At 49.3% G+C, this 26,271-nt stretch overlaps 1 protein-coding gene across 1 annotated transcript; it reads left to right on the top strand.

The window, feature by feature from the left end:
* Window positions 1-26,271, top strand: LOC8033189 (ATP-dependent RNA helicase dbp2). The gene is given in 15 exon segments (XM_029987430.4): window positions 1-139; window positions 3,206-3,377; window positions 5,759-5,855; window positions 6,938-7,071; window positions 7,978-8,043; window positions 10,857-10,998; window positions 12,460-12,620; window positions 13,743-13,915; window positions 14,436-14,481; window positions 15,144-15,270; window positions 15,416-15,475; window positions 19,837-20,076; window positions 21,740-21,933; window positions 23,721-23,975; window positions 23,977-26,271. Coding segments are annotated over 15 exon segments (1,935 nt in total). The 5' UTR covers window positions 1-116; the 3' UTR covers window positions 24,022-26,271.

Consider the following 26,271-nt stretch of genomic DNA (forward strand, 5'->3'; position numbering starts at 1 on the left):
CGCAGCAACACACTCTTGCGTGCTCTTGTTGTGATACATTGAAAAGTGTGGAAAACCTCGGCGCTCAAAGAATAATCGAGTTAATTACTGATTGATCGATAATTTTTGGTACCATTATGTCGTTCCGAGACCCAAGAGGGTAAGCTTAAGCATTTTTCTCGTTTTCAATCAAGCTCCTCAGGCTTTGCTAGCAAATGATAAAACCGCGCTCATTCGCAACAGCGGGTTGATGATCGCCATATTTGCTTCGGCGTCGCCTGGCGAAGTAAATACGGCCACAGTCGACGATTGTCGTCGTTTGGAGCGCTATTCGTTGTGGCCTGTGGTATCTGTGCTGCTTATGGTGAACACCTCAAAGCGCTCGCGAAGAAATTAAGTGCCAATAGCGCGTAATATTAGATCACGCGTTGCCTCCGAAATGGGGCCATGGTTGAATCGGCACTTCTTAGATTCGTCAGGCCTTTTGCGCACTTTGTATATGCACTAAACCCACTTTAGCATCGCTTGTTGATGCGCGAGCGAGCGTTCCCGTGAATATTACTGATCACAAAGTTGTGCAAGCTCGAAAGCTCTTTTTTGTTTAATGATGTTGGGTGGTTTGTGAATCGAGTGCTAAGCCTAACTAAGGGAGGCTTCGTCAAGGACACGGTTGTGTTGTGTCTGGAGTTATTCGTTCGTTCGTTTTCACGTTCTTTTACGGGCGTCAGAGCTCTTGCTTCGGGTGCTGTGTTATTGGCGGTAACGAAATCCCATTGGCCTGTAGATTGAAATTTGATTGCGTTGGGCTTGTGTGGGTTATGGTTTCCGTCGGACTTCGAGGGGGTTGTTTATTTTGCGAAACATTGCATAATCCGGTTTCAGTGACCCACACTTGGCAGTCGGCTTTTTTGTTTTTGTTTTGATTTGTTGTCGTCAAGAGTGAAACTGGTTTGTTTACGTCAGCTGTTTAGCGCTGTCCAAGACAGACGCACACGAGCTCTGAGCAAATTTGGCGGAGTCTCCTGTCTTCACAAAACAAACAGAGGGACAAAAACAGACATGTACAGTCGGGGACAAAAGTCTCCAGGACACGCGAGCTGCGGCTGAAACGCATCGCTCTGCCATCTGCCGGCGGGTCGCCTGGTTTCGAGATCACACAAAAGCGCATGCGCGTCCTACTCTGTATGCAAACATGCGTGTTTTCCCGCTTTTCTGCGTCACAGCGCCTAACTCGGAATCAGGCGCGTAATACCGCCTCGAAGATAGCGCTGGCGGCTTACGGGCGTCTGCTACACATTCCGAAACACGAGATACCGCCTGGGGCATTGCGCCGCATTTCGCTGTGTCAGCGCACCTTGCTTTATAACCATTACAGCTTATCGCTCAGCTGAGCTGCCGTGACTTCTTGCTTTATAGGTGCCATGTCAGTAAGCGCTATCTCCGAGGCGGTACCCCGCGCCCGATTCCGAGTTAGGCGCCGCGCCGCAGAAAAGCGGGAAAACACACATGTTTGCAGACAGAGTAGGACGCGCATGCGCTTTTGCGTGATCTCGAAACCAGGCGACCCGCCGGCAGATGGCAGAGCAATGCGTTTCAGTCGCAGCTCGCGTGTCCTGGAGACTTTTGTCCCCGACTGTACATGTCTGTTTTGTCCCTCTGTTTGTTTTGTGCTTTCTTACTGTTACATCTGTCCCAACACGCTCGTCAAAGTCCTCTCCTGTCTTCTTCTACAGTTTATTCACGTTGCTCGCTGACTTAAACGATGTACATATCTGGGGGGCTATGTTGCGCTTTTTGGACTCCCCGGAGACTAGGGAGGAAGTGTGGATTGGATGTTGATTTTGTTTTCTTCTGTCAACATCCAATCTGCGTTTGCTCTAGTCGTTGACGTCACTTCCTTCTTCCAAGTCTCCTGGGAGTGCAAAAAGTGCAACATAGCACCCCTGGCTGCTCAGGACGTTTGAAATCTCGTGGGAAAGGTCGTGTTTTTAGAAAACATATACGAGAGGAAGCTTTATTGATAGGATACGGGAGAAAAACATTTATGAGAATTCACTTTTTTAGAAGTTTCTGTTCTAATAAATAGTACTTGTCGGAACATGTGAGCTATCAGACCTTTGGCGGAAAAGCTACATTTCCGTGGGTCGCAGCGGCCTAGGTGGCACTGACCAAAGGCCACTTTTGTGCCCGTTGTGAGTCATCTTAGGCGGCAAATTTCGTGCGTAAAAGCTTTCTTCCCACCTCTACCAAATACTCTTGAACCACTATCTTGACAACCGACAGCCGCAATTTCGGATATCAAATTTTGCCACTTCTGGCTATGCTCTGTTCCACATTTTGATGACGTCAAATGGCACCATACTAGCTGCCATACGGTGCTCCTCTGCCCATACTTTCTGCAGAAAATATTTGGTACCTTCGAATTTTTTCTTTTCGGCAAGGCTTGCCGTGAAGAACAAATTTAATGGTGTGAAACATATGCTGCAGAAGGTATGGGCAAAGGCGCACGGTGCTGAGGATGCAATGGCGGCTATTATAACGACAATGCAACCCATGTGTAGCAAATGACGGCACTGGCCTTCTTTATGGGAAAGGGGCCATTCTTTCAATTTTGGACCGGAGAAGTTAGAAGGACAAACTGCCGACGCGAGAAAGCGCGACACACAACTACGGGGGGTTCCGGAACGTGTCTTTGATTAGTGTCCCGTCCCCGCCCATACGTCAGAAGTGGTCCCAAGGTGGCCACGAACAGTGCGACACAATCCGGCGTGTCACGTTGTCGGGTGTCGCTGTCCTGGTGGTCGGCTCCAGGTGTCCTGGCAGGAAGTGTGAATGAATGCGAGTCATGTTGCCGTCGCCACGTCCCGATTCCAGGGTCCTTAAACTCGTTAAACGCTAACTTGAAACTGAGAGTTCGCAGAGCGCGCCGGACACTGGCAAAAAAAAAGTGTAAAATCATTGCCATGATAGGCCAATCAGTGCGTTCCGTCAACTTTGGCCCCAACTTTGTGTTTGATGAGTTTAAAGGCCATGGCTGCCAAAACTCCCGCGGACTACCGAGCAGGAGATACACACTTCTGTGATGTCATTGAGCAGAAATCGAGCCATCTCGTTTTTAAAACGTGGTAAACCTGCCGTTCGTAGATGCGTTCCGCGCACCGTAACCCCGTTAAGGATCTCTCGGTTGTCTCCTGAGCCCCCTTCGGTCCGCGTCCGGTTGTTGCAGGAGGGACGGCAGAAACCGCTGGGGCGGCGGCGGCGACGACGGAATGCGCGGCAGCCTGAAGGGGCGTCAGCCTGGCGAGCGGCTGCGCAAGCCCAAGTGGGACATGTCGAGGCTGCCCGCCTTCCAGAAGGACTTCTACAAGGAGCACCCCACCACGTCGCATCGGTCCATGGTGAGTGTGCCTCGGCAAGTGCCGGAGTCGCTCTCTTTGAAAGTGTCGCGTCGCCGAGTCGCCGCTGCGCAGGTTGTCAGAGTCCGCTGTTGTTTGGACACAGCTAGGCCTGTGTCTGTGTCGTAGTCGAGGGGTGTGCCAGCGTTTGACGAAGGCTCAGATTTGTTCACGCGCTGCTCCCCCGAGAAATGAGGACCGCTGAAGTTGTTCAATGGACTTTTGAGGAAGGTCTATTGCACTCGAGAGTATTGGCTGCGTGCGCAACTAAAAGCATCTCTGTGGTCGGCTTTCGAATATTGTCCAAACACTTACAACGGCGTCCTCAGTGGAATTATTTCCGCTTTCATAGAGGGAGATGAGGAAAATGTCAGACTGTCAGCTTTGACGGTGCAAGTTTAAAGACGCGATGACTCCAAGCTTTTACGCACCCCATGGAACTTGCCGGTCGGAGCCGACGATAAGCAGCTACGATAACAACTCCCGATGTCGCGTTGAGGCAATTCCTGGTCGTGATGTCACGGACGGAAACCACGAGAGGGTTCCACTGGAACGTCTTGGTGCTAATTAACACTTAAACCATATTGTTGCGTAGAATCAGTGCTGCCAGCGTTCGCCGACGTGTTCGACAGAAAATGCCTCTGTCCTGCTTGCAAGAACAGCTTGCAGCAAAACAAGATGATACCGCTACAGTCAGTTTGCGCCCTATCTAGTATCTACTTCTCGAGAAATCGCATTTCAGAAGTGTGACTGGCTGCAGACGGCACTCGTGCAGCTCTGAGCGACAAACGGGCAGTGGTGCCCATGAGTTACTGGCGCGTAAACAAACGTCGCATGACACCAGACGTGGTTGTCGTAGCGACGTCCGACATTGGGAGCCAAGTGATGGTACTCTGAGCGTAGGGTATGGCGTTTGGCAAAGATTCCATAATCGTCATCCACATCTGAAGTCCCTGTATACTGTTAGCGACTCCACATCACAGAAAGTTCACTGTCGTGTCCTCGTTGTGCAAAGAACAAGATGAGTCAGTGCTGTACTGACTGGTTTTTCTTTTCGGATAGTCCCTCTAAGTTGGAGTGTCTTGTGGTTGATCTATATTGTGGCACAAACTATACTTACCGAGGCAATATATACACCAACCCAAGTGTACAAACAAACCGAACTGCCCCTAGCGGCACGCCACCGGCTCCGTGCATGCACAATGGGGTGTGGGTAGGAAGTGCTGCGTCCCGCATCAACAAACCATTGGCATGTGATGTCGTCGGTGTTGGTCTGACTCCCCGTGCTTTTTTTGTGTGTTGGAATTGTTGATTCTACGTCTTCCTAGCAATGTCTTACTACTTTAGTGGCCTGTGCGAAATTAATGAGGCTCATTGCGCCGGAAAACTTTGTGTAAACAATGTGACTTGCAGCGATTCATTTTGTGTGAACATTGCAGAATGGACGCTAAAGCCTGATTCACACGATGCTCGCTATTTTAAGTTGCGACGTCGCTCAGGCTGCAAAAGCATGAGCGGTAGCTGCGATGCTCAATGTCGACACTGAATATTTATCGCAAGCAGAATCTGGCCAAGTGCATCGGGCTTAACAAGTCGGGGATGGCCATCATTACCAACAATCAACACCTCGTATCTACCATTTATACTGAGCCTGCTTACCCTAAACAACCTTAATACTTTAGTCTTTGAGGCCTATCGCAACGTTTGGTCTACCGGTCGCTGTCGTTTGAAAGAGCAGACGGCTGTTTGAATGTGGAGACGCACCGAGCGTGATCTGCGGGTGGTCTGGACAAGTTAATGGTTTTCCCGCGTTCACATTAGAAGAAAACAAATAAATCCGACGACCATAAGTACCTGTAAATTCAACAGAAAGTGTTTCCTGCACGGGCAATCATGGTCCGACAGTGTCTTTTATCATTTCATGTCTATTTCCACATCTTCGACAAACCGAGCGGGCAGAAAACACATGGAAACTGATATTCACCCCTCTCCCGACTCTTTTGGCACAACCCCAGTCGCGGCGTTTTGACGAGAAGGCAGGTTTCAGTGTGGTTTCTTCCGAAACATCACGGGAATGCCCGTCCCACACAGCGACCTTCGCTCACACCCCCGTAGCGGAAGTGCGCCCAAAGCTCCACTTCTGCCGCACCGCGTAACAGTGTTGAGTTGGTGTATAAAGCAAGGGCATCTTTCTTTCATAAAGAGAGAGAGAAGCTAGAAAAGCAAGCAGCCACGTTCGTTTTCCTGGCAGTACCAAAATACAGATTCTTATTGCATTCTGTGCCAGTCTATGGTGGGCTCTAGCCAACTTCACTGCTGGTGATCACTCACTTTGAGCGAGCTAATCCAAAGGTTGACCGGTGTGCCTGCCCCTCGCATTGCAGATGGAAGTGGAGGCGTTTCGTAAGCAGCACGACGTCACCATCCGCGGCAAGGACGTTCCCAACCCTATCCTGAGCTTCGAAGAAGCCAACCTGCCGGGTGAGCTATGTGCCTCAATGTGTTTGTATTTTTGCTTTTTCTTTTCCCCTGTGCGCTTGTTTTTATTACATGAACACGATTTGGAAACGTGTACCTCTTGTCTATTTCTCACAGCGGCAGGCTGAGTCTCCGTAACTTTCCCTCGTCGGTGAAAAGCAACTTTAGCCGTTTTTTGTTGTTGGAGAGAACAATGTGGAGACATTCATGGCTGCCGAGGTTCTTGTCGGGCAATTTCGAGGACCCCAGCCTGACGAAGGCTTATTACGGAGAAGGCGCCATGTAACCAAGCTTTCAGTTGCACGTCAGAAGATCCCCAGGCGGTTGAAATTAATCCTCAGTCCTCCGCTGGGGCGTGACAGATGCCCGTCGTTAGTTTGGCACTTAAAATCCCATAATTTGACTTCAGATCCGAGGATCCAACTGCCCTCTAAATCCAGCTTTTTGTTTCCTCGTGAAATCTGCCGGACGAGAGTCGAGGGTTCACGGCTGCTCTATCGACCTTTTCTCTCACCGCATGTGCGGTGAGAGAAAAGGTCATCGTCATCACCGCATGTGCGGTGATGACGTAGAACTCAAAATATTTTTCACTTCTAGGTCGTCTGAAGCCTAGAAGTTCATTCATAAAAAAAATGGAAATCTATGAAACATGGCAATTAAGACCATTGAAATGCCGGAAGTGCACTGATATGAAGAAACTTTAAATGAGTAATTGTAAAGGGTGATTTTCTAAATTTTTTTGTTGACTCATTTCACTTAGCTGGTTGTCTAGTCTCAGGTCGACTTTTTTTTTTTTTATCAGAAAACATACAGTTTTCTAATTAAAAATAATTGAGTGTTGTGGCATACAGCATGCTTTAAATTTCATGCACAAATAAAATATTTTTACATTTTTTTAAAGGTTTTTTTTAACTGTCAGTTACCCGACAAAAGGGTTATTGAACCTTAGTTTGCAAGCATAACAAAATTTTTTTTTTTTTTTCTAAGAGCCTTGTTTGGCCATTTTAGAGTTCTCTTTCATTTTTTATTGTGCGGGGTCTGATGTCTCGTGTCCGTGTCCTTTTCCCCTCTCTCTCGTGGGACAGACTTCTGCATGTCTGCGATCCGGCAGGCCCAGTACACTGTTCCCACCCCCATCCAAGCCCAGGGTTGGCCGATTGCCCTCAGCGGACGGGACATGGTCGGCATTGCGCAGACGGGCTCCGGCAAGACACTTGCCGTGAGTCTGGGGCCGCTTCGTCTGCTTTACCTGACCTCCGGGATGTGTGCTGGGGAAAATCTGGGACTAGCAAGTGAATTCTAGGGAGTTCACGTCTTTTCAGAACCGAGTGCTACTTAGGTTTGTGGCACCAAGGAGGTGTATTAGGGTGATTCCCGAAGGAAAAATCGGACTAGTGAGGCCCGCTTCAGACGGAGCAATTTTAGCCAGCAACTTCACGTCGCAACACGGGTTGCCCGCATTCACACGCAGCAACCGAATCGCTACGACTTGCCATCATCATCATGAAAAGTTATTTGTCTTGCACTATTTAGACGCAGAGCTACGCTCTAAAAACATTTTTTTATATCTTTAAATGGCATTGAGAATGCTAACTCATCTTTCTGAAAAGGTTTACTCCCAAAAACAATCCATTTCAAACCAAAACTAAGTCTTTAGCCGTCGTCATCACCACAAGGGGGTCACATGAAAATATTGCATCCCTGATCGGCTGCTGCCGCTTCAAACATCTCTGAGTTGTTTGAGTTGCTCGTCCGTTTCGAGCCGGACCCAATCTCAGCAATTCGTGTCGATCTAGGGAAAGCTAGGGAACAACCCGCCAGCAACCTCAAAATTGCTGGAAAAGTTGCCCCGTCTAAAGCGGGCCTGAGGGAATTCTTGGATGTTTGGAGAATTCCTGGGGCCCTTGTGCACCGTCTAGGGAAATGAAATGGGGGAAAATGATGAAGCTTTGCTGTTAGCAATTCCTATGATGTTCCAAATGGGGGGGGGGGAAAGTGAAAAAGGGCATTTTAATGAAAGTTAGACTGTCTTCAAGAACAGGCAGATCCATAGGTAATTTGACTTTGCTGTGTCACAATCTTGCACTGTGTTTGATATGCATTCCCTTTCCTCTCCTTTTTGCAGTACATTCTTCCAGCGATCCTTCACATCAGCCACCAGCCTTACCTTGAGAGAGGAGATGGCCCCATTGTGAGTTGGCACATTGGTCATATCACTTAATCAATCTTGTTTGCTGTTTTCTTTTTGACTGTGTTGTCTACTGTCCATGCTTTTTCTAGGACGTTAATGGAGGCCATTCTTGCCAAAGTCTGGGAATTAGGTGTACAGATGTTTGATCAGCCAGAAATTTATTCTGCCTTGGGATTCTGTTTAGTGTTTCACCGTATTGGGCAAATTGGGACAGTTCAGTACCGCTCCAAACCTGGGAGTCTTTAACCCCTTAAGTGCCAAATTTTTTTTTCCAAAAGTAACCTAAAAGTGACATATTTTTTATTTTGAAATTGTTATTCCTCTAGTATTACACATAAAATTTGAAAAGTTTATTACGCAAAAATCAGCGGAGGCGAAAAAAATTTTCGCCAACTAAAACAAGTGCTGCCATCAATGATCAGCGCCGCAAAACTACTCGGACGAGCCTATCTCGTCCGTGGAATTGATGGATACCGAAAAAAACACTGGACGAGCTAAGCTCGTCCACGGCATTTTTAGCCAGAAAGTGGCCGACGAGCTCAGCTTGTCCAAGGCACTTAAGGGGAGACACCCCCTGGGAGGGTCAATTTTTGAACCCTTGGCTTAAAATTAATGAAATTTACAGGGTAGGCTGGTGGTCATGCTAGAGGGTGCATAACAAAATTTTAGGTCTGTCGGTTAATTGGGAAGGAAATTAGGGCAGCTTCTATCAGCAACACCCCTACACTGTCTAGTTAATCTATCGTCAGAAAACTATCACAATATTAAAGATTTTTATTCGCTAGGTATGTATCCGAATGCCTAAAGGGTGCGCCTATGGAAAGGCTTTTGTAAAAAGTAATTAATTTCTATCAGTTTTCTCTTCTGCGAAATTGGTCAACTTTTTGGTCTTCTGTGTCTCCGACAAAATGTCAACATTTTTCATAAAAGACATCCATAAAGTGACAAACAAACTCCATAGGCGCATTCCTTATTAAATTTCAGTCAGGAAAAGTGAAGAATGAGCCTTGCCTGTATTTCCATTCTCAAACGATAGATTGACTAAAATGGAATTTATACAAAAAAGTGGAATGGAGAAAAATGTGTTCAAAGTGCTTCAAACCCTACCTTTCCTTTAGCTTTGGTGGACAGAAAATAATTTATAAAAAATTAACTATGCAGTGTAAACTAGTGAAAATTTCTGGGAATACTCTCTGGGTGTAGAGGGATGTAAATATGTAATTTTTCAAAATCAATGTTTTTTAAAGAATCTTTTTTTCTCCGGGTAGTGTCCCCCCTTAAAGGGACAATGAAGACGATTTTATTTAATTTTTAAATGGTGTTTTTATGCTTCTTGGGAACATAGCATGCTGCCCAATTTTTTGTAGACATTTGTGACGCGTATTTTTGTGCCAACGAAAGAAGTAAAGAAACCGAAACTAAACTATCTCCGTTCTCGTTTCTGGGCCTCCGAAAACGGAGGTGACGTAGGGAGTGACGTCAGATGTGAATAGTTGGTATCGGTAGCATTTAGGAGATCGAGACTCTGGTTACCACGGTGGGTTATAGCAGCGCGGTGGGGCGGTCGTTTCGCCGAATCTGTCGACATGGACGGCAATGCCGCTTTCGCGAGCGAGTTCCAGCTTCCGTTCAGTGACTGAACACCAACGGAACGGGAGTCCGTGTGTGGCGGCCTCTGCCATCACCCGACGGAGACCGCCCAGCCGGCAACCAGCGGCCCGCATGCCGTAGGACGGACGCGGAGGGGAAAGCGGCAGCGATCCGGCCGTTCCAGGATCCGGTTTCTCCGCGGACGTCCTCTTTTCGTCGTCAAAGAACACAAAACTAGCGTCGCCCGAACGAATACTGGTCTTCAGCCGACCGTTGGAAGAGTCATCTACAGCTACAATTTTGCAGAATCCTTCCAGTACCGTGTTCTTTTTCCCATATTTGTTCGTTGCCCGCTTCGCGTCCAGCGTAGCAAAGCAAAAAAACAATTGTGCTGCTTTATTTATGGTTTAGTAATCATTTTCGGTCCGATTTATACTTTTCATGGTTATTCAAGTGGAAATTAGAACAGTATTATTAAAAATCGCGAACCAAAACGTGACCGAGGGCATGTTTCTCGTTTCGACCAATCGCTGACGTGTCTCTTGTGACGTCGCGCTTCTTGGCCCCGCATCGATCACGTGAGCTCCTCTTCTCCTGGCTTCTTCCGCAACTCTCGGGGCGTCGCTCCAGCCGATCCCGGTACGATTATTACCGCGACTGTTTAATTGATTTGCGCGGCATAGAAGCGCCGGTTTCGGCTGAAATTTGGGCAGCGTGACATGAGACGTGCCTGGAACCCAGTTCAATCGCCAAAAAGATGTGCGAAATTGCCTTCATTGTCCCTTTAAGGGGTTAACATGCATCCCACAGTAGTGGTCAAACAGAGGTACGTTATAGTACAATACGAGTGGGCTTGAAACTCTGGTCTGAGTGTTTTGTTTTCTCTATTTTTCAGTGTTTGTCTCTTTATTTGCGCTTGTGCATTTCATAGTCCCTTAAGTTTAAATGCTTTGTGGTTTCTTGGTTTGGGTGTTCCATAATTCTTTTAGGTCTGAGTGCTTACTGGGTTTGGGCATTTCATAGTCTCTTTAGGTCTGTGCTTCATGGTCTCAAGTTTGAGTGCTTGTTTTTCCTTAGGTTTGCGTGTTGTGTAGTCTAGGCTCATGCATTTCATAGTTTCTTGAAGTTTGATTGCTTCACCGTCCCTCTGGCTATTACCCGCGGTTCGACCGCTGGACCGAGCCTCTCCCTCGGTGGCTGACCCCCTCCCTCTCCCCGTGCAGGCGCTGGTGGTGGCCCCCACCCGCGAGCTGGCCCAGCAGATCCAGCAGGTGGCCGCAGAGTTTGGGAGGGCCTCCCGCATCCGCAACACTTGCGTCTTCGGGGGAGCCCCCAAGGGGCCCCAGATACGGGACCTGGAGAGAGGTGGGGAATCCCCTTTTTTTGAAGAGGAAGTTGCGATCTGCAATAGAGCACCCTACAGAAAGTCTACGAGTTCACTTTCCAGCAGGACATGGAGATGACCAGTCGCGGCAAAGAGTAGAATCCCGGCTAAGAACGAAGTTCTATAGGATCAGACCAAAAAACGTGATGTGCGAGAAGTGTGACGTTAAACGTCATGCATACTTTCACTGTGAATGTCACTTTTTTCGAATATTTTCAATTTGAGATTTCGTTCGCCGGGATCCCTTTGTTGTTTCCTGCGATTGGCTGCCCCCGTGTTCTGCGGGTAAGTGAACTCGCAGACTTTTTACAGCTTGGTGTCGAAGGATGGCGGTAAGATCATGGACACGATGCGTCGCACGCGTCTTCTATTGGTGCGCCATGTGTCCATACTGCCTAAGCATCAAAAGTGCCCCGAAAACCGAGTTTGACCTTCGCGTTTGCGCCGCACAAGATCGGTCTGCCCTTGAGGTGCTGCGACGCCGGGTTTACGCTGCCGTAGACGAGCAGTTTAGCCAGTGCAGCACAACCGCTGGCCCGGCGTCTCTGACGTGCGTCATGCGGTGGCGACGCGACGCTCATTTCGATCGATGCAGGCAGTGATGCGGGTTAAATCCAGGATGCGCCGGTTCCGCAGTGCGAGCATTTGCTCCGCACGCTCCGAGCTGTGGAGTGCCAGCGCGCTCAGCCACCGGTCCCTGCAAAAGTGGTCGCGTAGCGACCACAAGGCACTTCGTGGGGGGCCCTGCGCTTCGTGCTGTCCAACGTCTCAATCGCAGCAGTCGGTCGTGCAAATTCCGACGAAAAGTACCATATTTTCCTGACTACAAAAATAGTTAAAATTTCTCTGAAATTTTATAGTTAAAATTTTACCCGGCACAGACTGTAGGAGGATTTTTTTTTTTCTAGATAGTTCAGCATGATGAGACGTCGAGGGCTTTATGAATAACAGAGTGTATTAACGTCCATTTACGTACGAGCTACTTAGCAAGCTAATACGGCAGGCATTAGTTAATGTGTCGTGTAGATGAACTTTTGACACTCAAATTGGGTATTAAGTACAAACTTTCTAAGAAAAATCTTTTATTTTTCACCCCGAATTCGCCCCTGCAGACAGTACACTACGTGCAGACTTTAGTGCAGAAAATTTGGTATGGAGTAAATGCGTGTGTCGCCTGCGTCACGGGGTCCCGACTCCCCGCTGTGGAGGCCTCTGCGAGCCGTCGAGCTCAATATCGTCCCACAGCAAGACCCCGCCTGGGGCGTAGGCTGGAGCCCCGGCTGGCAATGACACGACGCTCGTGTCGTTGCGTCGGGTGGAATTCGAGGGACCACGAACGTGGACTGCGCGGGGAACGCGGGTCGGAGATGCGTCGCAGGTGCTGTGCCGTCGGCGGAGCAAAGGCAGCGGTTCCTAAGGTTGCGCTGGCGTTTGTTTGTCAGGGGTGGAGATCTGCATTGCCACGCCAGGACGCCTGATCGACTTCCTGGAAGCGGGCAAGACCAACCTGCGCCGCTGCACCTACCTGGTGTTGGACGAGGCAGACCGGATGCTTGACATGGGCTTCGAACCGCAGATCCGCAAGATTGTCGAGCAGATACGGGTGAGTGCACCCGCGTGTGCGCCCTCCGGACCGGGTCCGGTCTGCTGGCCTGCGCGGAAGCCGCAAGAGGGATTTTCCTGTCATGAGGCTGGCTCGGAGGGCAGGACGTACTTGGCGTTGCGGCCTATTCTGCCTGGCAGGCGTAAGCCTTGCCCATTGTTTTCTTTGATTTTCGCTCAGCAGGGTCTTCCACAGAAATAACTTTACGTTGGCGCTCCTGAAGTGCACGAATGCGATTCGTTTCACTAGTGTTTCAAGCTTCTTTGCTTTTCTACTGCATGCAAAATTGGAGTCGAATAATTGAAGTGAGGAAGAACTTGGGGCAGCCGTTTGTCTGGGATGCCGGGTGCCATTAACTTCTTCTCTCCCCAGGGGCGGTCGCGCGACATCAAAATCCTTTTCGTGGCCGCTTTAACTGCTGGGAGAGATGGCCGCGTTCACCAGCAACCGACCCAGGGGTTTCCAAACTTTCGTCTCGAGGAACGCCCATCTCTCTTCCGAGAGCCATTGAACACCTCCCAATATATGTATCGATGCGGTACGGCGGTAAAGAAGCCTACTGACCTTGCAAACAGTAATGCACATACTAGGGGGGGGTTAGCACGTAGGTACGGTCAGTGGACGGCTTAGGTGTGCTAAAATGTCGCTAAAACTGGAAGAACACTCCACTCGGAAGCTGAAACGGCCGAGGAAGTTTGAAAGCTCTGGCGACCCCGGAGGCCATTCTGGGTAACCCCTGGGAACCCTGTTTCAGAACTCGTGTATCTTGAAGATCGGTTGTTGTCGAGTGAAATATTTCCCTCGTATGCAGCCACAAAAATTCAGGTTCAGCTTGACTTTCGTTCAGTCAAAAGCATTTTCCGTAAGATACCGACAAAGTAACTGAGGGATTGGTGCTCTTTAGGTATGGGAGCAAAGATACAGAAGGTGCGCACGATAGAGTGGGCTTTGCCGCATGTTTGGCATGTGTGCATTAGACTAATAGTTGTGTTCCTTGAGTTTGTGTGGCTAAGTAGGCCCCGAGGAGTGATGTGATGCAAGAAATACCTTGAGGACCAGTCGAGACCAAAGAAAATCGAGAAGCATACCCTCTAAAGGTCGGTTGTCGCCGGATGCACGCAGCCTGACCGTCAGACGCTGATGTGGAGCGCCACGTGGCCCAAGGAGGTGCGCTCCCTGGCGGAGGACTTCCTCAAGGAGTACGTGCAGATCAACATCGGGGCCCTGCAGCTGTGCGCCAACCACCGCATCCTGCAAATCATCGACGTCTGCCAGGAGTCGGAGAAGGACACCAAGTGAGCCAATCGATCCATCCATCGGCCGGCCAGTCGACATTTGTTAGAGGTTTAGGTGCCGGGCAACTCGAGATTTTAATCATGGATGAGAGGCAGCGTTCCCGCAGTTGAGATGGGAATGGCAGGAAGGGTTTTAACTCTCCCGTATTCGGCGCAACCTTTCTGTCTTCGATGATGCTTTGGCATCTCGTGGGCCGTGAGCGTTCACGCCCAGCCGAAGCACAATGGACGGCCATGGCGCCTGCTGGATGCCGGGCGTTCGAAAGAGATGACCTGTCATTCTCGTCTTGTCGGGGACTGTAGTCTCAAAAATCTAAAAGCTTTTTTTTTTTTTTTTTTTTTAAGTTGCCGATTGTTGACAGGAAAGGCAAACTAATTTATTTCTGAAGCTTTTAGTGAGTATGCTCTGCAGCTTCCTCCTGCGCTTTCCGTCGGTGGCTGGCACAGAGTTCTGTCGAGGGCTTGTGACCATTTGAGGAAGGAGTGTCTTCAACTAAACTGAGTTTGTGCTCTGTTGCAGGCTCCTCAAGCTTCTTCAGGAGATCATGAACGAGCGCGAAAACAAGGTCGGTGCTTTTGGAGGCATAAAACTCTGACCAGCATTGTCATGGTTAAGACGTTATTTAGATGGCCTTTTTCATTGCAATCTAGTTAAACCAACGTGCCCGAAGCATTTTTTTTTGTTTGGCCAGCATGGTAACGACAGGTCATTTGATTGGGAAGTAACTTTCGGCGACCTCAGAAGCTGGGAAATTCTTCCTTTATGAGTACCTTCAATTGCACTTGACGGTGCACCTTTTGGGTTTGGCCAGCATGGTAACGACAGGTCATTTGATTGGGAAGTAACTTGACTTTCGGCGACCTCAGAAGCTGGGAAATTCTTCCTTTATGAGTACCTTCAATTGCACTTGACGGTGCGCCTGCTGAAAATTATGGCGTGTTTAAAGCGAAGGAAAGGTAAGGTTTGTCCGAGCAGATTCGGTAGTTTTTGCAGTGCTCATTTTAATATTCTTGCGTGGCTATTAGACCTTTTTCAAAAGTCGGTGCTGCCTAGTGGCCACCGCGCCAACTAACTGCGAGCACGTGTTGGACACAACCGCTGCGTCAACGTTTGGCGAGGACTGGGATCAAATCGCACGTTTCCTGTTCAAGAATTGGCAATCGCCAGTGTTGCTTGTGGAGTTCCGGAAAAACTCTATTCAAGGCCATTTTTGGCGCGCACCTGCAGACGATCATCTTCGCCGAGACCAAGCGTAAAGTGGACGAGCTGACGCGCCGCATGCGTCGCGACGGATGGCCGGCCATGTGCATTCACGGCGACAAGTCCCAGCCCGAACGTGACTGGGTGCTCACTGGTGAGTCGGTTTTTTGTGAGGAATGAGCGAAGGCGACTCGCAGATTTTTTTTTTCTGCCTCATTGTTGACATTGCAGTTGTGTATGGCGACTTTCTCTCTCCCACTGTCTTTGTCACATTCCGGGACTTATCTCGTTTACCCCAGAATTCCGGAGCGGGAAATCGCCGATCCTCGTCGCCACGGATGTCGCGGCCCGCGGGCTGGGTGAGTGACCGGCGAGACAAGCTCCCTCGCGCTCTCGTTACGGTCGGGGCTTCTAGTCTGAGTCGGGGACGGGACCGAAAAATTGGTCGGCGCGGGTTAGCAGACGGGTCGGTCGGTCCGGCTGGGCGCACCCCAAAACCCTGTCGTCTCGGGGAAAAGACTGGGATTGTCCTCGGGTCAGGGTGTCTGCTACCAGGAGGGGGAGAACCAGGGGAGTTGGAGCACTTACGGGAATTTCTAGGGAAATGATTTTTCCCCCTGGAAACTCTTCAGACTCCCCAAGTTCCCCAGCTCCTGGAAGAAGGGGCACGCAGTCGTTGAGTCTGCCGGGTAGACACCCTGGCTTGGCCGGGGAGGGGTAAGCGGGGCCCGCAGCCCCCTCCGAACACCCCCATGTGGCCTTTTTCTTCTCTTTCTCTCTTTCAGAGGCACCGTAAAGAGAGATCGGGGATTTGCGAATGGTGCCTCTGCGTTGCTCTGGGAGGCCCTTGGCCACCCCCGCGTACTTCGGCCAGGGGAGAGCGGAGGAGGGAAGGCGCCGCAGCATGGCCGGCCCGCCCCTTTGTCACGAAAAGCGGGGGAAGGAAAAGCGTCGACCCGCCGAACGGACGGTGCGACGCTGCGAGTTCGGGGAAGGCAAGGCGTCGTCGTCGTCGACCTCTCGTGCTGGCCGTACGGGCAGGAGCCCCCGCCCACTTCTTGGGTGAGAGTCACCGCCTCAAGCTCTCGTCCTCGGCGAGCCCGCCCCCCCGTTTGGCGGACTGCGTCTCCCTCCCCCCCTCGCTTCGGCGGGGGGGAGGAGGGCCCAAGTTTGGACCCGCCCGCTTGGCAAGAAAAAGCGGCCGAGAACAGTCTTGCAAGGGCGGAGCCAAACCTCGCCCTTTTTGCTAGCGACTGGGTGGACTCTGCCCGGAAGGCGTAACCTCTCTTTTCCCGCCTCGCTTCGGCGGCCCGGTGTTGGTCGTCCGCGGGGTGGGGGAGGGGGCGGGATTTGAATTTTGACCCGCCCACTCGAACACTGAAAGGGCCGAGGACAAAGCGGGCGGAGCAGGGCCTCGACGTTTACGCCCAGAAGGTGGACTCTCGTTCTCCCACCTTGCTTCGGCGGCCCGGTGCCGGCCATTGTCGGGGTGGGGGAGGGGACGGGCCTCAGATTGGACCCTCCCACTCGGCCGGAAAACGGCGAGGACGACGACGGCCGAGGGGCCGACCTGCCACTGCCCACCTAAAGAGAGCGGAGTCGAGCCCCCCGACGCTTATGGTAGCAGCCGGCAAAAGTTTCCGGCGCAGCGCGAAAGGCCGCGGAGCAAGCAAGAGGTCTCAGTTGTCTCTCCCCTCCTCAGAGTGTTGATGTGTGTGGGGGGACGGGGGGGCAGAGACACTGTTCGCTTCTCTTGGTCCTTACCTGTGGTTTCGGTCGGAGAGACACTGGAAAGCAGACAAAACGAAAAGAGAGTTGCGTGCCGTACTGCTGTGGTGTGGCTGGCGTGTGTGTGTGGGTGGCGAAGGAGGGGAGGGCCTCCCCCTCTCCCTCTGGCAAGGGAAGGAGGGCGGTCGTGCCAGGCCAACCGCCGCCCGCCGTCTCGGAGGCGCGGCGGGGAGAGCCGCAAGCGGAAGGCCTGCTACCTGCCTGCCCCACACGCCGGCGACGGGAGAAACCACAGGTAACCCCGACTCTTGTCTCTTCCCCGATTGGGGAGGTCGGGGGGGGGGGGGGGGGGGGGGAAGCACCGATTGAGGGAAAGTCGTCCGAAACCTTTGAAATAGGTCGAGGAAAAATGGTTCGTAGGGATCTGCATACTTTTTTACAGGAGGGCCTGGTTACAAAATCGAATAAAGGGGGTCGTGCAGTTGAATACGGGGGAGTTGGTAGGGGTCGGTGATTCATGCCGCACCATGTGAAGGCAGTAGGGGCAAAAGTTGTCAGAAATCTTTTTAGTAGGGAAATGAAAACAGTGCTTAGGTATCTGGGTACTCTTAGGGAAGGATTGCATGACCCGAGATTGGGGAAAGGAGTTATTGACGGAATACGGGTGAATTGGGAGGGGTTAGTGACTCGGTGCACGCGTGCAGGCGGCAGAAAGTAAGTTGTCAGAAATCCTGGGAATGGGAACGGAGATGGATCCCTAAGGATTTGGGACTCTTCCAGTAAAGTGTTGTGTGTCCCGAGATTAGGGAGAAAATGTTTGTGTGGCTGAATACGAATAAATTGGGGAAGGTTGGTGATTTACCACCCTGTATTAGCAGTAGGGGGTGAAAGTCGTCAGAAATTTTTTTGTGTAGGGAAAGATAAACTGCCTAGGGTTCTGGGTACTTCTTATGGTAGGGCCATGTGTGCTGGAATTCAAGAAAGGTTTGTGCGGTGAAATTTGGGTGACATGGGAGGAACTGGTAGCTGACCCTGTGCTGCTCAGGCGGTAGGGGTAGAACGGGGTTGAAAATCTTAAAGGAGCACTGACAGGTCAAAATCCTATTTTTTCTTTTATTGTCAGAAACGAAGCTCCTCCGAACCGTCGCGACCCGAAGTGTCGTGTTTGTCCACGTCCCTCGATTAAACACTCCCCTCCGTGCATCCGCCTATCGCTATGAGCAGATGACGCCTCACTTTTGAGTTTGAAGTTCTTTCACGGCTGCCCTTTCAGTGATCTCGTATTCTTTGAAACGGTGTGAAGTCGAAGAGAACGCGCAGTGGACTTTTCTGAGCGACGTGAGGTGCCATGTCGCGCCGGTTCTGAGTGGAAGGCTGTCCCGGTAGAGTCGCGACCGAAATTATGGAACACAGACACCAAACTTAGTTGTTTTGACTGTTAGACGAGTTTCTTTTCGAAGTCTGAGAGGTCGTCGGGCACCTAGAAAGAGAACTTCGTCCAATTCCTCGACTCACCGACCATCCTCGGTGCATGTGCTGAGCGCCGCTATGTTTTCCGAGGGAGGTTAAAAAGCCAGGAGGTGTCATCACTTTGGAAGGGCCATAGTGCGTTTACAATTGCATTAAAAAACATGTTTTAGAATGTTATTAAATATAGAAATGTCGCTTACGTTTCTAAATTTCATGATCGATTACGTCACAAATAAAAAGAAGTGAGGAGGGGAGAAAAGGGAGAGAAAAACGCTAACACTGAAAAAGCGCGCGCGCACGTGGGAAAATCTTTTTTGTGTTTGTCTATGACTATAGCTTGCACCATTTTAGACAAAAAAGGAAATGTGACCTTTGGTGTGTCAGTGCCCCTTTAAGAATGGGAAGGTGTGTGTTTTGGGAGTTTGGTACCTCCTTTTAGGGAAGGGCTTCACATTATATTAGCACACTGCCCGAAGTGCGTCAAGTTTTTCGTATGAGCTTGGGCGACTATGGAAGTCTGTCATTCACCACTAGACAGGTGGTTGGGTATGTGTAGATTGTGACCGATGTGTGAACATTAAATATGTATGAATTTAGTATAAAATACGTAAGGTGAAGTGCACTTCAATGCGTAGGGCTGCTACATGCCAGTTGATTTCAGTATTACTTATAGTCAAGACAGACATGGATGAGATACGAAATCTTGCAGTTGGGATGTAAATCGGCTTTGCAAAATGTGTGCCAGACGGTTGTGGCAAACTTGGTTTTCTGTTTAGCGGGCCTCACCATCTTTGCCTTGATTAGTCTACCCGAGTTTAGCTCAGACAAAAAATAATCTGGAAAGTGCAGGCATCGGTTATGGCCAACAGCCGAGTACGATACTCCATTTCACCTTCTGATTTACCGCAATGGACTCTATGAGCCACCGACGGCAATGCTGACCCACAGAGTGCAAGATCACGTGGCACGCGTGGAACGCTGGATTGGTTTAGATTCTTCTATCGTTCGTTGGTGTACATGCGGTGAAACGAAGTATAGGCTGATTCTGTTTCAGTAAGAAGGCTAATGATAGAGACCTCAGTAATAAACAAAGGAGGGGAAATATTGAAAAGAATTTAGGAGATGGACTTTATACCTTCACGCTGAGTAGCATTTGGCAGAGTACAGTCGTCAGTCGTGATTTAAACCGGACTATCTAGCTGAAGCTTGAACCCGATCAACAGACTACTGCACATTGCTAACGTAGCTAACGAGTCGCTAAACTCGACAGGCCAGGAGAATTAGGCTGGTCTACGGAACAAACGGTCGACTCGGCAAGGACCTCGCCTCGGCCGATTCGGGCCGTCTAGGCCAGGTGACGCAAGCCGCCTTCTGTTGCATCCGTCCACCCATTCGTCCATCGCGGGATGGCGCGGTCCGACGGGAAGCAGCGTCTCCCGGGCCCCAGGATCGGGCGTCAGCCGATCGCATCTCCTAATCGCCTTCCCCCCCTCCCCTTGGGCCCTCCCCCTTCCCGTTGCAGACGTGGACGACATCAAGTTTGTGATCAACTACGACTACCCCAACTGCTCGGAGGACTATGTGCACCGCATTGGGCGCACGGCCAGGTCGAACAAGACGGGCACGGCGTACACCTTCTTCACGCCCCACAACTCGAAGCAGGCCAACGAGCTCATCTCAGTGCTCAAGGAGGCCAACCAGGTGGTCAACCCCAAGCTGTACGAGATGCACGAAATGTCCCGGGGCTACGGAGGACGCGGGGGTGAGTGGAGACGCCTCGTCAGTCCCAGAACGGTCTTTCCTTTTACGGCGGTTGCTCTTGCGCGACACCTACCGCCCGCGTTTGGGACGTCGGGGTCGCCTTAAGCGAAAAGATCGGTCTCGTGCGTGCTTGCGCTTGCGCCGCCTTGCGGTCCTGGACGAAGTGCACGTGCTTGGCTCGTGCCAAGGCGGTGGCAGCCCCTACGGTCAGTGGGGGACGCAGCCGCGCATTCCTCATTTTAGAAGTTGGTCACAGCCGGATGTAAAGTAAGCCACAGTAGTAACAGGACCTGTCTCGATTCAATCTTTGGCAGGAACGTTGACTCCGGTGTCTAGCGTGTGACTGGGTAAATAGAGGGTGGATGTGCATAAAAATGTGTGTTGCCATGCACAACAACGGCTATCGCTGTCACTTTTCAGGTTTGGGGTGAAAAGCTGTAGAGTTTTTAAGTGCACTGCTTTTGTGGGCAGGTTTTTGTGCCCGGAGCGTCACGGAATGTCGTTACGAAAACAATAATGCAACCAACTGTTTTAGCAAAAGAGAAGAAAACAGTGGTCACTCTGCGATCCGACGCCCCATCCTCCGACCGGCGGAGTGGCTTGGATTAGTGCGATTACGGCCGCTGTGCACTTGCCTTGGCAGCGATAAATTTTTTTTTTTTCTGACGTCAAGAAGGGTCAGGCAATCATGTAATCACCATAGGCTAGTCGATCTTATAACCTGTAGTTGGATGATCACACCACCACTACAGATGTTGCTCGATTCGCCCGTATTACGCAATCACGTATGCTAGAGTTAGGGGATCATGTGACCCCTATAAGAAAGGAGCAGATGCAGCTCGAGCCCCGACCAGGGCGCCCCTAGCGGTAAACATACCATTTTTATCGGTCGGTCTTTTTTTAGTCGCTGCAGTCGCATTATGTTCACTCAATTTTTGCAGCACGAAAGAAAGCTTGCGGAATTCGTAAGAACCTTAAATCCTGTCGTAACAATAACAGGCACAGTTCCACCAGAGTTGCGATCACGTTAGATACTGACGAATCACGTCATCAAATGACCATAATTAAAAGATGGTTTGGTTTTTGCTAGTTTGTAAACATTAGTTCCGTAAATGTCCCCTGCTTTTGGCAAGATTTACTTTTTTTTTCTTTTCGAGAACACAAAAAGATAGAGCCTATTTCTAGTAGTTGGAGGGTCTTGCCAATGGTGACCTTGGCAGAACTGGTGTTACTTATCCACGACGAGAGATGAGCGAACATTGCCAACTGGGGAGGACAGTCGTCTTTGCTTCATCGTCCCTCCCTGCAGTCACAAGTTTCTCAGGTCGCAAAATCTAGAACTGTTTAAAACATTTTTATTGCGCTTTGCAAGTTTGCCTTTTTTTTTTCTTCACCCGGTTTGCTTTTGATTTTATGTGGGTTATCTCCAACATATTACGGTAATTGTTTTCAAAATTTGAATGTGAACTTCTGTATAAATCGAGTTCACCGAAATTTTAAGTTCCGTAGAAGTCATGCAGCGTCGTTCGAAAATCCCGCGTCGAACGATCAAAGGGTTTCTGCCGATGGCAAGGTTTGAGAAAAGTTAGCGACGTACCCAGAGGTCAAAGCGTAGGGCGAGAATGGGACATTGACGGCATTTCTTTTGCTCGTTGTTGACACAGGCCGCAACCGCTGGCGCACGCCCGGCGGCGGAGGAGGCCGGGGCGGCCGGGGAGACGACTCCTACGACGACCGGCGGCGCAACGACCGCTACAACGATAGCAACTCGACAAACGCCTACGGGGACTACATGAACCAGAGCTCGGGAGAACTGCCCAACAGCAACTACGGATACGGCATCTCAACCACCTCGCAGGTACTGCCAACTGTTCCTTGCATCGACTGTTTCCGGAATTTCGATAGATTTAAAACGTTAGCAGCTGTGTTTAGACCTGCGATCAAGGCAAAACGCCTGTGCACAGGTTTCCGGGTGGCAGGCTCGAATCCCGGCCCCGCGGTTTGACCAGGGCTTGTTGCAGAGCGATCCGTGCAACTGAGGCTTCCGTCTGTTCGTACTCTTGAATGCCAGTTCCCCAGGCTCTTTTAGCGCACCCTTCCTCTCTCCTTTTCGTCCCCACCTTTATTCGGTAGTTGGGTAATACTGTAGAACGGGGATCGGTGCTAAGGGGTTTGTAGTCCAGCCGTATTCCGATCGTTCTAAGATCTTGACCTTTTGATCAAACTTGCTCAACGAACTTAGATTTGCAAAATGCATTGTACGAGCCGTGATCTGTCGAGTTGTCGCCCGCCCCTTTGCCGCCTGAAATTCATAAAAAAAAAAGGGGGGGGGGGAGGGGAGGGGCATCTATCGGGGGTAAGTACAAAAAGTCCAGAAAAAGCTTTAAAAAAAACATTTTTCTCTACGCATCTAGCTTGGCTGCGTAGGAGATGGAGTGAACTTGAAACTTAAATTAGTTGCATTGTTTTACAGAAGAAGAAAAAAAAAAAAAGCTTGTGAAGCAATGTTTTATTATTGCTAAGTTTGTTACTTGCATACTGAAGATGAACACCGCCAATCAACAGTCTTTCATATTTTCGTACTCTACGAGCGCTTGTTTCATGAAAGCACACTTCCAAAGCCACGATCTTCTCTCCGTTAGGCTCCCTCACCTTTGCTGATCTGTAAATTAAAAAATAAACACAATGAAAAGAAACGGGCACAAGGAACAAGCGAGCGGGACAAGAGGAGCGACAAAGAGATGCTGGGAAAGTCAGCGGTCGCCCGGGCAAATACTTTGGCATCGGGCCAAGTCGGGCGTCTTGTCAATCACCAGGAGCAAGCTTTTGTGCAACTTCCTTGTGGCCTGGATGACTCCAGGAAAATGCAGCTTGAAATGAGATGCTTCACAAACATTTTGTGTGTGGCGTTTCAGCAATGTTTATTCGTTACCTTTGTCCTAAACTTCGCACGACCATGCTAACCACGGCCCCGACGTTCCAGGAGAATGACCGAGCAGAGTCCTCAGAGTTGCTTTGAGTTATCAACAAAACAAACTGTTCGCTGACGTCGTAATCCCTGGATGAGTTACTGCTTGTATTATTTTTCCCATAATTTTTTTCTGACCAAACATTCTTTTTTTTTTGTAAACAAAAGTTTCATTCTGAAGGGATGAGCTTAAAACGAAGCTTTCCCTCCTTCATTTTACTTTGACATGGACGGCCTCCAACCTTGCAATCCGCAGTTGCGACATTCAGGGAGGTCAAATGTTTGCAGATTGTTGGGTCTGCGTAGGGAGGGGTACTTATGTAGCTAGAAGGTCACTCCCCTTTTTTTTTTTAAATTGATATCTTAGTTAAAAGTGGGGTGGGGGATGACTCGGTATATAAGGGTAGTCAAAGGACATTTTTCAAAACAATAGATGCACCAAGGACCAGGCTGACTTTATTGGTATGGCAATTTTTTTATGTTAGCTGGTGTTAGTTGGGGTCTGTGCAGTGTGGAGACAATTGTTCGATAGGAGTTGTTAACGGAAAGCCGAGCATGGCCGCTCATGTAACTGAAATTCCAGCATGCTCCCTTTCGTTTTATCAATTTCAACGAAAGATCTAGACACTTTTGTGCAGCCAGACCACGTGACACAGCGTCTCCCCTCCGCGTTCCAGGTGTCGTCGACAACACCGTCCACGCCCGCGGTTGCCATGACGGCCATGTCGATGGGCGGCATGGGAGGGAGCATGCCCATGACACACATGGCCCCCATGGGACACATGGCAGCTGCCTCGATGGCTCACATGATGCCCATGATGCAGATGCCCAACGGGCAGCAGTACATGATGGCTGCCATGCCGCAGGCACAGCAGCAGCAGCAGCAGCACCAGCATCACGGGGCCGCCGGACTCCTCGGTGGGCCGCCGCCACCCCCCTCCACCGCCGCCCCCTGGCGTCACCAATGGGGCGTGGTGAATCCGTTAGGGTGTACCAAGATGGCCGCCGCCGCAGCCCCTTCGTGTCACCAGCGGCGTGTGGTGGGTCAGATAGGGTGTACCAAGATGGCTGCCACTGCAGCCCCTCCGTGTAACCAGCGGTGTGTGGTGGATCGGATAGGGTGCACCAAGGTGGCTGCTGCCGACCTTTCGTTCGTTTGTAACCTGCCTCGTTGTAGATTTGATTTTAATTTTGTACGAGCTTGTTTTTTTGCTTTTGTCTTTTTTTTTTTTTAAGGAAAGGTGTTTTTTTTAATAAAAAATTGAATTTTATGTGTTATTTTTTATGTTTTTGATTGGACAACAAGTTTTTTGCCCTCTTTGGAAAGAAGTGCCCCTGGAGTGGTTTTCTAAGTTGTTGTATGGCATTCTTCATTCTTCGTAGGAATGCCATACTAATTTTTTCCCTCTGGGGAAAGCCGTACCTGGAGTTATTTCGTGAGTTCTTGTTCTAATGTTTTTTTTTTGTTTTTTTTTTCCCTTTTGGGGAATTGGATGGCTTGGGCTTGATAGGGGCTTCCCATTCATCGCAACATACCATTTTCCAAATCTGATTCTGCTGTTGTTGTTTTTTTTTTCCTTTAGATAAGGGTTTGGTTGGAACAGTTTAGTAATTTCTGTCTGTTTCATTCAAATTTTTTTATTCTGTTGGTGTTTCGGGGGGAGGGGGGGGGGGGTGTTTTGCAACATTCTAGAATACTGCTACATAAGGTATTCCTTTCTTTACATGCATTTTTTTTTCAAAATTGGTGAAAATGAAGGGTTTGCATTCAGATGTTTTAATAATAGCTGGGTGAAAAGGGTTTCTGTAATGGTAAATATTATTTTTTTTTATTGTCATTAAAGCAGTAGCTTTTTGGGCAATAATGAAGACGTAAAAGCAGTTCTGTACTGCTGTTCCAAATTATCTTTCTCAAACAGTATACCTGATTGACCCTGACTATTTTTCTTCTCCCTTATTTACATATTTATTTTTGTTACCAAGTTCCTTTGTAGACTTGCAATAGCTTTCATGTTCTCTTTTGGGATTGGGCAAGTACTGAACAGTACAGTAGAATTGTGTTGCTGATTTCGAGGACTAGTACTATGTCATTCTTTCATTCTAGTGTGTCACAGGTTGTGCATGTACACACATTTTGGAAGTTGACGTGCTTGGCTGACTCGGCGTTATCTTGTGTTCGTTCTAGTTGGGCGTCGTGCTCGCAAAGTGGATTTACCTAAAACTGACTAGTAATAACAAACAATTTTCTATTTTTTTGTGTGCACAGAATAGCTTTTTTTTTTTTTCCTATCTTGGTTAGTACCTCGTATTAAAATATTGTACCAAACCGACCTGAGACCTTTATTTTGTGTATTTTGGCATAGTGACTTGTATGTTAACTTCTCCACGATGTACGTTTAACAGAGCAAATTCACTTGTCTTGTTTTGCACATGTATGCCTGAAGCGAGCTTACATTGGTTGGTACGCTTTGAAGAGACTGGCTCGGTACCGTGTCGTGAATTGGTGCAGTCGGCACGATCTGCGTTTTCATCCGCTCTAATACGTTGGCTCAAGTTTTAAGGTACAAAAACACTCTTCATTACAGTTGTGTATATAGCGTCCCCGATTGCTGCTTATTGTATCATTAAACTCTTACCATTATTTTCTGTGTTCATAAAAATTCGTTGCTTGGACAACTAAGAAATATAATCTTGGCAACTGTTAGCATGGTTTGCAATCATGATCTTCAGGATTTCAAGCATGCATGGTTTTGTATGTGACTGCACAAAATAGATTGAGGCCAGTTAATGGAGTAAGTCACATCAAGATTTTTCTTTGGCCGTTCAAAACTGAGCGGCTTCGGATACTCTATCTGGTATTACTTCAAATACCGTGTGCCAACTCCATGGTGGTGGTAGCAACATTTTGATGTCACATCCTCACTTGTTTGTACCGAAGGAAATGTTTTGTCTTTCGTTTGTCTGGCAACGTGAAGATTCGGTGTTGGTAGTTGACGACGACGCCTCTCGTAAAATGTCCCTCGTTTAGGCACCTAACAACACTCGTGTATGCTTGGTTGGAGGTTGCAGCAAAAAATGTGCTCCCGTTTTGACGTGTTCACTTCCATCATTTGGTGTTGTTCCATACCAGTCTAGTAGACCACGCCCACCAGAAATTCACATTAGAACATTGTAAGGCTTCTCTTGGGGAGCCCAGTGGCAGTAATAAACGTCATGAAAATATTGGAA

Source organism: Ixodes scapularis, unplaced genomic scaffold, assembly GCF_016920785.2.
Source record: "Ixodes scapularis isolate PalLabHiFi unplaced genomic scaffold, ASM1692078v2 PGA_scaffold6__148_contigs__length_123643588, whole genome shotgun sequence".
Lineage (NCBI taxonomy): Eukaryota > Metazoa > Arthropoda > Arachnida > Ixodida > Ixodidae > Ixodes > Ixodes scapularis.